The following is a 15,938-nucleotide window of genomic DNA, read 5'->3' on the forward strand; positions in this document are numbered from 1 at the left end:
CTTCACCTTTCAGTTCTGTACAGCAGCTCCCAATTGCTAGGGTTTGGGGGGCTTTGGGATTCCTGAATAGGGTCATTCATATTATCACAGTCTACATCTGAAACAGCCAGCACAAGATGCTACCATCCTTTAACCAGTAGATGCTATAGAAGAATCTCAACCTTCCCATGCATAATAAGGCAAGTACAGCTTAGGACAGGTCAGGCAGCAGCTTTGTGAACTGTGACCATAGTGAGAGAGCTCCCAGACAGTCTCTCCCTCTGCTCCCCCATCCTCTGCCAAGTGATTGCAGAGACCCAACCCACAAACCCACTGGTTCAGAAAACAAGGGAAGAGTTGAGGAACAATAATCACTTCAGTAATAAAGTCAAATATCAATCCCTGGGAGGGGTAGACTCCTTAAGTCACTGACAGAGTCCTCAGCTGTCCAACATTAAATAACAGAACATTGTGGAGAGATGAATGTTGGTGGAGCCTGGAGGAGCAACCCACCAGTTCTCCCTTAGCTCAGCAGAGGGGAATTGGGAACAGTGGCAGACTGTTAGCTCTTAGTCAAAAGGAGTGTTCTTTTAGCAAAGATGAACTCTTAGATAGACCTCTGAATCTTAAATATTAATAATTTTACCACCACAGTGATCATAAAGATAGACAACCATTTCATATGTGTACAATGTCCCAGAAGAGGAAGTTATACATATCTCTTACTACAAACTGATTCTATTCTGTATAGTGAGTATATACAGCATATAATACCCAGATAAATACATCTCTTGGTCTAAATATGAAGTTTTGAGGGTTGGAGCCTCCTTTATTAATATAAAATTATTTCTGAGTTTTCTATGTCTTTCAATCATATTTCATAAATTTAACTAACTTTATTGTTTAATTCATACAAGACACAGAAATATTTTACTGGGTCAGTTTATCTTGTTCAAATAAATCCTTGATGAGCATTTTAGCACTTACCTGTGTTTGTTAGTTAATACATTCAGTCTGTGACATTTGACTTCATTTTCCTTTTTATTAAGGACTGACACAACTTGCCATCTGTGCAGGTCTTTCATAGCTTAACCATCTTATGTAAAAACTATATAGTTCACAGAATTTTATGCATATTTTTATTTTGTAAATACGCATTTTAGTAGTTTTTAATATGTGCCTACAATTTTTGCTCCTCTTGTTCCTTTTGTATTGGCTCTTTAAATATTTTTTCTGGACTAGAGGCATTAAGAACCTGCAATATTATAACATAAAACCCCTTCTTTCTTTATGGGTATGAACAGATCAAGGACTCTTAATGGGTTGCAGAATAGCTGCCAAGGTAGATAGCTTTAGCAGCAGTGTGTTAAATGGACTTGAGTGGAAAGAAATGGGAAGAGGCATTATTTCCCTGCAGATGCCTCATAACTCACAGAGGGATTGTCTGTTGGGAGCCTCCATAATTTATTTATCCATTGCTCTCAACTTTAAATTCATCCTTGCTTATAGAAGTCTCAACAGAGAAATTTCAGATTAAAAGAGCCCCCAGTCTTCTGCTCCTTTTGTCCCCAGAATATGGATTTGGTCCCTCTGGAATAAACTTCACCACCTTGCTTGGGGAGTCAGTGCAGAGAGGTGGGTGCTAGGAGAGTGTCCCAAAACTCACCACAATCCTGAGACAGATTTTCCTGTAATAGCAAAAAGCCACATTTTCAGCAATGCTAAATGGAAGTGGAGCACAAATAAAAGACAGCCCATAATGAGGTATCATGAGCTTTTCAGCACAAAGAATTTCTGCAGTAGCTCTGCCTCCAGTGAAGACCCACTTAGTGGCACAAAGCTCATTCTCATTTGATTGTCTAGTGGGAGTAAAATCAGGAATTATTAACAGTTGTTGCCATCCACCCTAAAATTGCGTTTTTTCCCCTGGCAGCTGCCAAAATCCCATCTTTACACAAGCAATTGCAGTGAGTGCTGGAGCAGTATTTCCAGCTCTGCTGGGTCTGCTCTGTGTGGAGCAGCTGCCTCATGTGCACACCCCAGCAGGGCTGTGCCACGGGGGCACTTACACCCAGCCACTCTAACCATCTCTGGAGCACTATTTGTGTACAGATGAAAAGAGAAGTCTTTGTCTTTTCCTCCTATCTTTTCTTCCCAAATCCTACATAACACTGGCTTGGAAGCAATTAATATTTTCCCAGTCCTCCTGATTGCCCTTCTGGCACTTGCAGCTCTGGCAGAGATGGACTGTCCAAGTTAAGCACTTTATATCCCCTCTGTGTGTCCAATTTTATGAGTCCCAGCAGAGCCTGTGTCACTCCATTGCTGGGAGAGGCCTCACACCAAATAACTATTTTGCACAAGAGCACTGTGTGATTTGACAGTGACTGCTTGCTCTTTCAAATGCATTTTAAGACACATCCTTCCCAGCAGCTGTCTGTTTCTTTGGAGGCTCAGAAACAGGGAAGGAGGAGCTATGAGTGTTTTTGGGGCTGCAGATGGAAGAGAAAGGGAAGGTTTGGGATAAGGCTCTTTGTTAAAGAAAAGTGACAACACCACAGTTCCTGACCTAAATCAAAATTTGGTGACTGAAAGAAAACAGGAAAAACTGCTAAAGTGAGAAAGGGACAGGGAGAGGAGGAAACAACCAACAGGACACATCCCTATGTGAACATAGAAGAAACTTAGAACAAAGAAGGAGGATTTCTCTGCCTGGAGTGCGAGAATGGGAGTATATCCCATCGTATTTCCATGTGAGAATTTGCTTGTGTGATGTATCCAACTAATGTTCATAATCTTTTCTTCTAGTCAGAAACATGGTCATCCTCAAAGTTCCCAACCCATAGGCAAAAGCCTGCTTACTTTAGCAAAGATTTCCTCATTTCTTGGGTTTTATTTGCCACCAACCTTACAAAGATCTCTTGTCTCATGAAAAAAGTACACTTCACACAATCATAAATGTCCAATGTATTCTGTATCTGACAGGTACTAGCTGTGGAAGGTAAGGTAGGTAAGGGATTCCCACACCACTGTAAATGTCCATGCTCAGCCAGCCACTGCTGACTGTTGAATTAACTAGAAGTGTTTAGTACATTTTTCAATTAGAAAATTGAAAAAATAATGTCCACAAGATTTTCTGAAAACTGACAGATCAGAAAGCTCAGGAGCCATGGAAGAAACTGATATCTTCAGTAGTGAAAGTGAATATACACCAGGTATCACTTGCCAGGGAATGGCTAGATGAGTAGAGGTCAATATGTCAATATGATCAATGTCTAGGTCATTGATCACCTGTTCCTCTGAGCCTGTTGCCTCCATGTAACGTCATAAAACTGCAGTGGAGAGCATAAAAAAGGTGCTATATAAGAACTAAACTAGGCTAAACAAGAACAAATGGGAAAAAAATATGTTTAATCCTATGATAAATGATCTAATGTTAAGGAGATACATAAATGAGTAAAGAAAAAATGTTGGCATTAATGCATGTTTCTGTGCCAAACAGTTTTAACAGTAGGACTGGAGAAAGCAGAGGATTCAGTACTTTTAAAGGAGAAAGCCAGTGCAGAAGGGTATTGCTGGCTAAACTCCCCTTCCCAATCTGATGTCATGTTTCATCTCAAAGCCTATCAGCACACCAAGCAGCAGTCACTTATAGAAGGTACACTTGTCAAAGATGACATGAAGAATAGCTGAGCATGTACAATCAATCAATAAGAAATAGAAATTCTCTTGGTCATCACTTCTTCATGGCATATGAGAAATGTACAGGTACAGTGATATTTCCAGTGGCAAAGAGGTTGAGGAAAGCTTTGTGACAGGAGAGAGAGGTCCTAAAGTGGTTTCCAAATTGCACTAAAACTGTGGGATTAAACTTCAGAAAGATTTATGTTTTAAAATCTCTTGGCAGTTTGAGATGTTTATCTTTTTTATGGTTCAGACATCACAAAAGACATCAGTCAATATAACGTCCACACACTCAGGTATTGTAGAGGGAAAAGAAATGACAAATAGGGGTGGGGAAACAGCAGATGTTTCCCCTTCAGCAAAGTGAAGAACAATAGCAGAGAGGTGGGACTCTCTGAGCCAGAGATGAGAGAGTTGGCAGGTCTGGGGAGAAGTCATCTCCACAAAAGTGACACGTGTCAGCAGTGGCAGCGAGGACCAGCTGTGAGGAGAAAGCTGAGGTGATTTTAATGTGCTGAGATTTTAGATCAGGCAGGTGAGAAAGATAATGTAGAAAGCTGCACCCAGCCAGGGCAATTAATACTGTCTTCTGTTTGTATAAATAGAAAAGAAATTAACCTTCCTGTCTGCACCAGGAGAGGAGCAAATTGGAACGTTTCTAAACACGTAGTACTATGATGATGATCTGAGGAGCAGCAGATCAATTATCTTGCTCTTCATGCATTCTTGTCAAGCTAATGAGCAGTTTATTGTCGAAGGTAATGCACTTCAAAGAGAGCACAAAGGTTTGAATCAGGATTACCAACAGTCATCCAATTTTGTATGAGAGGAGTCATCTTAGAAAAGGTAACTGATTATTAAACTGCTGTATTAGCAGGACAGTGCTTCTTGATTTCCAGACAATATTTCATATACCACATTACAGAAGTTGAACAGATTAATCACCTTTTATTCTTTGAAATATGAGAATTGCTGAATTAAAATATCTCTTGGATTATGTAACCTGACCTTTCAGGAAGGACTAAGTGGTTCCTACAAAGTATTCATGCAAAGTTCTCCTGCCAGGCCTGTCTCTTTGCACATATCAGGAGTCTGGGTAGATGTTCCACTATAAAATTCAAAGTGTAGGGGCAGACAATGAAACTAATTTTTGTAACAGCCATAATCCTACAGAATCCCAGGAATTCCTCTAGTTCCTGTGCCCCTGCTCTTCAGTTGTCAGAACTTTGGGATCAAGTGAAATTTAAATAACAATAAAAAGTGTCCTCTGTGAACTCTGCTTCTGTGCTTTCTCTAAAAGTACCATTTTATTCACTCATATGCTCTCTTCCTGCCTTTATTGAGAAATAAAATTGTTTGCTGACTGTGACATTTGTAAGTAAATATTAATTCACTGAAGTTGATTTGAACTGTACTACTACTATTTTGCTGCTTAAATTCAAAATCCTAAATGCTATCAGTGTGAATTGCTGAATTACTTCACTGGCATGCTCATACAGGAAAAATAACTCAAATATTTTTATGTCTTTTTTTCTGAAGTGTTTCCCTGTAGGTTTGATGTTTAAGTTGAGCTTTGGATGCCCAAAGGCAGTGTTGGTCAGCACCATTGCAGGCTTGTTGGGGACCAGGAGTATATCTGTTTTTTGGAAATGTGGTCTTAATGCCAAGATCTAGAGGATTGGGGAGGCAGCCCTTACCCTATCCTCTGCAGTCAGTCTGCCCACAGAGTCCTTCATATTAAATTAAGAAGTATCAGGACAGATGTAATTAGTTGTCTCTGCAGCACTTACTACTCTGCGAATTTCTTCATAGTTTTTCTCCTAAGTGGTGAGAAGGGTGGCAACTCTGTCACTAGGAATATGGGATATGACAAATACAAATAGAAGCAACAGCAAATGCCATGTTACACTGCAGCCTCAAGCCTGGCCTTTGGGGAAATAACCCTGCAAGCAGGAGGGGGCTGATCCCAGCCACTTTTCCACAGCTGTTCTTTATGGTAATGCCATGATGGTGGGTTTGCATATGGTAAATCAAACGTTCACAAGGATTTTGTAAGAAGAGTAGCTTCAGGGTAAATTATATATGTAAGATTTCAGCCTGGTTTCCCGTGGTGAGATGTTTTGCATTCAATGAGCAGGGACACCCCACTCTAGAGGAGGGGCAGTTTGCAGAGAGCAGGTGCAGCATCACCAGGGCTTTCACCAGAGGCAGCTCCATGGACCATGCAGCTGCCCAACCTTCATGTTCAGCACCACGACAGCAATCAGTCCAACCTGAGCAGCAGGTCACAGCAGTGTGCTTTTCAGCCCAGGGTCTCAGGCATGCAGAGTGTGATGTGCATTGTGAACGGGTGTGCTGTCCCTGCAGGTTGGAGTGCAGCACCTGCGAGGTCGGGGAGCATTGCGGGGTGATCATGCACGGCAGCGCCGCCTCCTTCTGCCAGCCCTACGGCCCCAGGGAGCTGGTAAGTGCAGGCTGCCCTCTGCCAGGGCTCTGCCAGCCTGGGACAGCTGCAGGCTGTGGGCTGCTTTGGAATGTTGGGATTTAGCAGAGATTGCTCTTGGGCAAGGTGGTAGGTCCATAGTACACCCAGCAACATCCCAGTGTTTGAAACTGTCAGTGCTAACCAAAGGTCATTGGGATTGTTGGAAATTGATGGTCTCTTGATCCAGCAACCAAGTCATTTAAAGTATCTCTGAAATACTGAAAAGTCCAGGACAGAGAACTGTGTTTTCCAGCTGTATCATTCTCTTTTTATATCCAACGATTAAATAGAAACAGGGTTAATTTTTCTTTAATTATTTTATTAGTCTTGTCCCTTTTTTTTTTTTTTGTTCCTGTTGACAAATGTTAATTTGATTGTAAAACATCACTTGTGAACAATGCATCCTACAGACTTAAATGCAGCCTGGAGCAAGCACCTGCCAGTGGCAGGAAGTGTATGTAACAGATTGAGTCATGATGAATGGGACAGAATTAATTTTGTTGGGGGGTAGTTGGGTCGTAAAATTGCTGTAAGAAACAACATGGTGCAATTTGCATTAACTTGAGGTCATCGGGGTGTGGAAAATGAATTGCAATACATAAACCAGTGCCCACATGCTGATGCTGAGCAACTAGCTGCAATGATGTACATAAAAGGGGAGCTTTGGAGAGAACTGAAAATTAAAAGGCCACATCAAAGCCCATGTAATTCAAAATTAATTTTCATGTCTTCAACAATCTTCTGAATGGAGGGAGAGGCTGATTAGAGCTATTTGAAGAGCAAACATGGAAGAGGGCCATAAAACAGAAGTGGTTTTGGCCAGGCATCTTCCCTTCATTTCAGACACTGACAATTCTTTTCACAGGGTTAATTTTACATCCTTAACTGGGACCAGAATTACACAAATGCAATGTAGATATTGCTGATGTGGTGCATAAAAATCATAATCACATATAAAACTAATTTAGAGATTTTACAGATAAAGAAGAATTTCCCTCACAGCCAGCTCCAGACAGGGAATCCTGTCAGGGATCCTAAATGCTACTTCACATCCTGTTTGAATGTGCTGTGCTTTGCTAACTGCCTTGAGAATGAATGCATTGATTTATGTCCTGTGCAAAAGGGAAGTCACACATTTAACAAACCCAGGGTCCCAGCACTGGGGGTTTTGAACTGTCATTCATTAGCTGTCTTCTCTCTAATGACATGCAATTTATACTACCCTAGGAAATCAGGAATTGGCTTCAAAATCCAGTCTTGACCTGCATTTGTCATATTACTGAGTGGTAAAGTAGCACTACCATGGCACCAGGAATTTGGAAAAAAAGATTTTATGCTACCAAAGTGGTATGATTAAATCATAACACATAATAGATAAAAGATAATAATCTGAAAAAATAATCACATTTCTAAATAGTTGCCAGCCTAAAAATGAAAGTATTTCTAAATATTATGGCAGCATTGCAGAAAAATCAAGTGCTAATGTCTTAACATTGTGAATATAAAAGATATATACATGAGTATTTGGGCCAGAGGTGTGGTCTAATTTTATTTCTGAGTATGGACATACATTTAAATACCTATTGTCTTAGAACCAACCTGTTTCTCATTTGTAGTTGTTTTGACAATTTCACAACATACCTCTTCCTGTCACAAATTTTAATACCTGTTTCATTTCTCCATGAATTTTAGCAGTCCTATTCTGTCCCTGCTTGAAATGGATCATGAAATCTCTGTTCCTGTTAATGGCTCTTTAAATGAATTACTGCTTTAAAGTACTTAGTCAAGAAGAGTTGAATTTGCAAAATATTTTACATCAGCAGCTCTAACAGCTGCTGATTTGCTACCTTGACCTCCTTCCTTTCTCCTGATTTCCAGCAGCCACCTGTTACTGCAGGCAGAGGTTTTTCTAATATCAACTGTCTCTGTCTGTTGGTGAGAATTTACTGCTGGCAAAGTCCTGGAAGGATGTACAGCACCAGAGAGGTTGCAAGCAAAGGAAAATATCTACTAAAGGTCCCTAGTGTGCTCTCTGCAGTGTCTGAACTTAGCAGTCCCATGCAGAATTTTAAAAAAGGTTTTAGTAGTGTTTTTTCCCAAAGCCCTGCTGAAATGATTCACAACACAGTCTTAAGTCCACATGAACATCTCCTCTCTGACAACTGAAATGTTTAATTTCTTGGTGATATGAGCTACTGAACCTCAAGAAAGGTTTTGTTTTCAAATTATAACTTGCACAACATAATTAATTGAATGAAAACTAATGTAATGGGTGCTGCTAACTCAAATCAGAAAGCAATCTGCCATTTGGCAGGAGAAGTGTGATATCTAATACTGAATCAATCCTGGCAGAATGACTTAAATGGGAATGTGACTGCATTTTTAAGGGGGTCATGTAAATGCAGCTTTCCTATTCTTGTTTAAAAATTAAGATTACCTTTTAGGACATGTAGTGTTTTTGTCAGCTAATCTTCAGTGCATTTCAGTGAAGATCCCATTCCTTAGTATTTATAAGAGATTATTTTCTGTATGTAACATGTATGTAGAAAAAACCAAAACACACCAAAGCTTCATGCCAACTCATGCAGATCTCCATCCATTATTTTCAAAGGCATGATTTAATGAATAGCTCAACTAGGTGTGCACTGGCACTGGAAGAATTCCAGTCCCTTTTGCTCTTGGATGCTTTGCTTGTTAAGCAGCAGTATTGTTAAATCCAACTTTCGAAAGAAATTGAAAACAATTAGGTGACCTTCACAACACACCAGGGCATTTTATTTTATACTATTTTCAGGAGAACCATTCTAATTTATACTGTGGAAATATGGAGGCATTCAAAGAAGGGAGGAAGAGAGGCCTCAGAGGAGGGTGGTTTGCTGAGTACAGGGTGAGCTGCTGGATGTCAGCAGTGGGTACATTCTGCTACTGCATTGCATACTGTACATACATATGGTATCACCAAGGTTTTTGTTTGCTTTGGAGTGTAAGATTTAAGTTCCATTGTTTCCTCTTAATATTTCATTATTTTAGGGTTAATTGGTGTCATTTTTATTATTTATTTATGGTTATTTTTAGTCCTTGTTCTATGCTGGAAAAAGTGAGAACCATTCCATATACACAGATTTACACTAAGTTGACTGTAAACCCCAGAGTTCATTTTTTCAATCTTCTAAACACTGGTCAAGTGACCTTGTTGCACATAAATGCACTTTCTTTGTAAACATAGTATGGTGGGGAAAAAATCTGTCTTTGACATATGATGAGATTTCAATAATCACAATGACCTACCAAAAATGCTCACGATTGCTCAACCTGAAAGGGCTGGTGATTACCAACTGGAGATGTTGGTGTCTAGAGATTTTCCACTCTTTCAAAGAAAAACAAGTGATGAATGTGTTGTTTTGCTGATCTAACAGAAATATTTACTTCTCTTCCCATAGACCACCACTGGCCTTAACACAACTACTGCATCCGTCCTTCAATTTTCCCTTGGTAAGTTTAGATTACACTTTCACCTGAGAAAGTGCAAAAAGTTGTTTCTGAAATGGAAAATAACCTTAAAGTTCAGGGTTACCTTTTTGTTTGACATTAAAATCAACATGAGTGATTTAAAAATACTTTAAAAACTGCAATATGTTTATTAATCTCCTGATATGGAGCTAGTGTTTTAAATTTTGGAAATTAAAAACTCCAGTGGATACTCTAATGGATGAGCCTTGTATAAGTTCCATTTTTTCTCCTAGTTTATAGCCTGATGTTTAACATTATAATTTCTTGCTCTGTCTCTGAAGTGGGATTATAGTTTCTAAAAAAAAAAACTGAAAAAAGCAGGCTTTTATCATTTAACCCCCCTGATATATTCCAAAAGTTACACCTAGGTAGTTCTGTTTTAACACATTTGTATGAAGAGAATAGGCAGGGCAGATGAAAGACTAAATGCTATTAAGTCCATTTTATCAACAGCATTGTTGTATGCTGTATTACTTAGAATACTGTGAGTTATTGCACATTTCACTGTGGCTATAAATTATGGTAGAGGCTGTGGCTGGGACTGAGGGCAAATTTGGAACACACCTGATTTGTTAACTCATATCTCAGAGTTAAAAATACCAAGGAAAAATTTTCTTTTTATAGAAATGGTTCAATAAAAAAACAAGCAGGAAATATAGCCTGCTTCCTCTGTGGACCCCTGGATATGTGCTTCCAAATAATATTCCTATTTTTAAAAAAGTAATTCTCTAAAACTATCTCAAGAGGCATGTGATTGAACTCTGGAAATCTCAGTTGAAAATAAGAACAATCATGTAGCTTGGAAAATAGCTTGGGTTTTGAAATTGATTGGAAATCAAAATCCTAGAAGGCTCAGAAATACATCATTTAAATTTGTTTTTTACCTGAAATTGTTCATTTGAGTTTAGGAAGTCATCAGTACCTGCAACCGACTGCAATGTTAATACATCTAAGGACTGGTATCTATCCTTTTATTTTGAATTACTGGTTTCAAAAAGTCAGAAAAATGTATCCAATCCTCAAGTGAATCAGTGCATAAATATCAGGTGCCTCAGATGAAAACCAGCTTGTTGCTGCCCTGCAGTTTCATTCAGTGAAGGGTAGCAGCTCACTTGATGCACTGGGATGTTGTTCACTGACAGAAGCACAGGGAGATGTGGCTTCTATAAAGCTGCAGGTTTGCAGTGATGGAGGAATTTCACTTTCCATTAAAATCTGCAAAAAACTTCTTTGGATTATTGTTGCAGTGAGCCAGGGTGGTTAACAGCAGGGTGAGGAGATTGGGCTGGTAGGTGAATGTTTGCTGTCACAGCCTGGTGTCTGCTGCAGGTGAGGCTGGTGCAGGCTCCCACAAGGCTCCAAATGAGACTCAATATTTCACTAGGAGACTTGTGCCTAACACAAGGGAAAGGTCAAACAAAAAAGGGGTAGGAAAAGGCTGAGCAGGAAATACTCTATATGAAAGGATTTTCATACATCTTAGGAATACCTGAACCCATACCAGTAGGAACCAGTAAAATCCTCAGTATGATGGAGCAGAGTGGGGTGGATGCACATCAAAATCAAATTTCAGCCTCCAGTTGAAAATGTATCATATTTCCCCATGTGCCTGTGTTGAGTTTGAAATACAATGCAGATTGGGTTTGTAACTGATAGAAGCCAGCAGGGGACTGCTGCTGAGCTCAGCAATACTTGGCTTTAGAATCCAGTTTCCAGCTTATTCCCAAATGTCCGATTTAATCATAACCCTATTTAGGGATTGATCCAAGGGAATTGCTTTTTTTCTTTCTTCAAAGAATGTTTACCACTTTCTATCAACCATGGAATAGCTTAAGCTGTAGCCTTTTGGGGTTTTATTTATGTTAAATTTGTCACATAGCTTTGGCCTCATTAAAGAAGACACATTTTCATTTCTCTAGCCACTAATTATCAGATGGAATTTTGTATTAGCAGGTATATAGGCAGTAGAGAACTAGGAAATTAAGCTAAAAATTCTGAAGCTAAATTCTGGTTTCACCATGAATTCCAGATCCTTTTAACTCTGTGATCAGGAAGGGTAACAGACTAGTGAATTTTTCATTAGTTGATATTCTGTGTGGTTTCCTTCATGCATCATGTATTTGGTAGTTTTGCTCCTTAAAAGCCAAGGCAGTTGGAAAGGTGCACTTAAGAAGAAGGCTTAATTAGGATGAAAAGGTAATTAGTAAGACATTTTCAGCACACAGGACAACAATAATGTGCAGTATTTATACTCATGCACTCTGTGCCCAAGTGTGCAGAAAATTTTGATTACTTCAACTGTCTTAATCATCCCTCACTATATTTCTCCAAGACCCAACACTGACATGTCTAGCAGTCTCCTTAATGTTCAGTGGGATTGTTAATTGAGATATTTAAAGCAGTGCATTTGTGCTCTCTCAGGCCAGAGCATCTGATTCAATAGCTTGGGAATTGCAGGATATTGCACAAAAGCTTCTGGACTCAGCTGCCACACAATATTAGTCTGATTCATTAGCTGAAATATTCTCTGTTTCTCACTCCAAATCTGAACCTTTTCTCCTCACTGCATCCCGGGGCTTCCCCAGGGTTGGACATGATCTGTAATTCACATGGGCCACTGTAGTGGAAGGTGATTCGTTGTACTGAGATTAGCAACTAAATACAATTATTTACAACTAATAACAAATAAATAGAGGAAGAAAGAGACATAAAATCCCATGGGGAGGAGAGGGAAGGCTTTAAGGAGCAGTGGCAAGGTGTGAGGTGTGCAGGTTGTTGTTCCATGCTAGTTCTCCTCAGCAGTGCTCTGGTGTCCGTGGGCTCTCAGCACTGGCAGGGGCTCCCCATCCCTCCCTCCCTCCCTCCCTCCCTCCCTCCCTCCCTCCCTCCCTCCCTCCCTCCCTCCCTCCCTCCTCTGCTGCAGCTGGGGATGCTGTGATCAGCACCAGCACCAGCCTGGCTTTAGGGCAGCTGCTCCTTGGAGCCATGGGTGAAAAAATGTGAAAATTGCTAATGGGAAATATTGCCTTGAAAAACTTGGTGTTCTTTGTTCTTGTATTACTAGATCATTTCTGGCTGTTTAACAGTATTTGAAAATGGGAATGGTAAGGAAACATCCAACTTTCCAGCTTTGCTAAGAAAATTCCTTCACATTCCTCTGAAAAGAGGATGCCTTTGTCAGTATCATATACTGGATAAATACATGATGTTTGTAAAGCACAATCCTACTTTAAAATTGCTTTCCCTGCAGCTTTTGTGCCATTGTCACAAAGATCCTTTGTCATTACTAGAGCAAATTAGCAATTCTTCTTCCCTCAAAATTTTCTAAAAAAAAATCTAACTTCCCTACTATTTTACATTAAACTAAAATTGGTTTACAGAGGAGAGGTTTGGGGTTTTTTATCTTCTGAGAAGGAATACACCTTTAAATATTACAAAAAATTTGGCACTTCCACTCTGTTTCTTAAGGATCAAGGCATTAGTCTTACAAACAAAGAAATAGACACAGGTTGATTTTTTTTTTCGTTTTATTTTGTTTTTCTTTATTTGAATATAAAGCTTGGCCTCTGCCTTCCAAAATATTATTACAACAAACTTTTTCAAAAGTTGGGTTCCCAATCTGCCAACTTTTACTTTGAGTTAACCATTAATCTTTATTTTCAGTTCCCTTCAAAACTACATTTATATGGCAAACACATGACCTGCAGAATTTTAAAGTTGTTTGTAATGATAATAAATAATAAATCATCTTTCCCTAATTGATTATGAGTGACCTGAGTTATGGTCACTTCTTATGTCTAATATTGATCTATTTGCTTATCTTGACAAATGAAACCTCTTTAAAGAATCTCAGTAGGATGCAAAATACTTTTCCTGCAATAAATAAAATAATAAAGCCCGTTCCCAAACTTCTGGTGGCCTCTGAGAATACCACTGAGCTGGCAAGGAAGGAGCTGCTCTCTGAGAGAATTGTTTGCTGATAACATCAAAGACTTGAAGATGCAGGAGCAAAGGTGATCTTCAGTGCCTGAAGGCAGTCAGGCCTCAACACTGGAAATTCTTCTGGCATCTTCACTGCATGGGTCATATGGTTAATGCCTTAGCTATTGCTGAAGAAAAGACTAGACATGAATCAAATCTAGCACATCTACCTTCAATTAAAAGAGCTTTCAGTGAGGTTTTAGTGCCAGGCTTTAATCTGTGAGAGTCCTTTGTGATTTTGCCAGATGGACTCTGTTTGTCCCCTCAGGAAAATCCCAGTAGATATTACCCAGAAGATGGGTCACTCATATTGTGATTTGCTCACTGTTCTGGAACCACAAGCATTTGGACCTTACTTGTAGATTAAAAATGACCCTTTTCTCCTGCTGCTTCTGGGATAGGACAGGACAGGACAGATCAGGACCATTTCAGCTGGAAGGGACCTACAATGATCATCCACCCAACTATTTCAGGGCTGACCAAGAGTTACAGTTTGTTGTTGGCTTCTTTAACATCTTCCAGTCACTTCTCTGCCAGCCATCTACTGCTATTGTACCTTCCATTGTTCCAAATTATTTGACCAAGTTAATTGTTGATTACAGCATTTGACAAGTATTCCATAGAGGGTTCCACATGTATTAAATTGATCTATTACAATCACTAACAATACCTGCCATCAGTTTATCAATGTCCCTTAGTATCTTTCTAATGGAACCCTACAGTAAGGGCAAATGTGTGTATCTATTGGTTTTGATATGGTGAAAAATATTATTAAGAAATATTTCTATTGGTATTCAACTGTTCAGGACTTTTTGGTAATTCAAGGTGCAGAGATGTTGCTAGGGGTGATCTTCATTCTATAGTACCCACTTTTTCCCCATTTTCTATCTTCCTCTAAAGGAAATAAAATGCCAAACTCTCTGCTTTTACATGCATAAATATTTTATTCACAATCTTACAGTATAATCACTTAAACCAGTAACAGAAGTAATGATTTCTCCAGTCTTGTTCAACACACTTTCCACTCTTGCAACTTTATTTTCTGGTTGAGTAATCACCCTTGTCTTCACTTCGAATTTCCTGAGCTTTTAAAATCCATCAGACCATCAGCTGTACTCAGGTGCAGAGTAATTGTATTACCTGTGATGACTTTACATTTATTCTGTCATGTTTTTTAGGTGATGAGGTGCATGTGCAATGCACATACCAAGGATTTCTCTCTTGCTTAGTTTATTTACAGTCTCTTTTTAATGCTGCTGATTTCACAGTCTTCTGTGACTGTAATTCAGAAAACTATTTAAAATCTGGTATTGATTGCTTTAATTAGTATATGAGTAAGGGTCACTGATTTGGATGCAGATCTTTGACATAGTGATTCCAAAAGGATTTTCATGTCATGCCCTGCTTCACCCTAAAACATCAAGTTAGTGAATCAGCAGACTTTATTTCTCTCCCTGAACTACCAAGGTCACTAGGATCTATGTAGAAGCTGTTTTACTCAGAGAATACCATTGCATAATTGTCTTGGTGATGGTTGTTGAAGACAAACCATAGATAGTATTCATCTTTACAAAGTAAAATTAAATTTTTTCAGGCTTATTTATTCCCCTTTTTATTTGTAGTGGCAATTCACCTTTGTTACCAGTGTAGTCTTGCAGAATTAAATTTTAAAGTTTATTTGTTTACTTGACTATGTAGATAATAGAAATATTATTTTATCTTGATGTGTGATCAATCTACAGATTATTATTATTAATAATAATAATAATTATCATCATCATTATTATTATATCATCAGCATCATCATTAGAATTGTTGAATGTGCCCTTTGGATTAGTCCTTACCTGAGAGGATTCTGTGCTTCAGAATTCACATTTACTTCTCTATTAACCTCAGCAAATAGAAGATTATGATGAACAAAAAATAATCCCACAAAAACAAATGGTGCAGCTGATGACTGAGCTGCATGTATTTCTGTGGAGGAAGCAGCATTCTCTCACTGCTGGGCTGTCCCCTAGAGCAGCATCTGCAGAGATGTGCATGGGCTGATGATCCCTTCTGCTTCCCACCAATACCCCAATTCCACTTTGGCTCAGCCATGAGAACAATGATAACTGCATTTGGCCCCATGTGACAGTCTGAAGACATTTATAATTTATGTTCTTATAGTGATTTGATTCAGATCTGGTGGCAGCTGTTACACTGACAGTAGTGTTTTTATGCTCTTTATCCTCTGCTTGAATTCAGACCATTCAATAGAACATTTCCAAACATGTTTTGCTATGTAGGTCTTAGCTTT

The 15,938-nt window shown here is 39.1% G+C and overlaps 1 protein-coding gene across 1 annotated transcript in view; it reads left to right on the plus strand.

The window, feature by feature from the left end:
* The window catches only part of RELN (reelin), a 270,757-nt gene that overhangs the window by 118,074 nt on the left and 136,745 nt on the right, over positions 1 to 15,938 (plus strand). Inside the window, exons 7-8 of the mRNA XM_079303527.1 lie at positions 6,031 to 6,127; positions 9,589 to 9,640. Of these exons, the coding sequence (XP_079159653.1) occupies positions 6,031 to 6,127; positions 9,589 to 9,640 (149 nt within the window). The remainder of the gene's footprint in view (positions 1 to 6,030; positions 6,128 to 9,588; positions 9,641 to 15,938) is intronic.

Source organism: Erithacus rubecula (genome assembly GCF_903797595.1).
Source record: "Erithacus rubecula genome assembly, chromosome: 4".
NCBI classification, from domain to species: Eukaryota; Metazoa; Chordata; class Aves; order Passeriformes; family Muscicapidae; genus Erithacus; species Erithacus rubecula.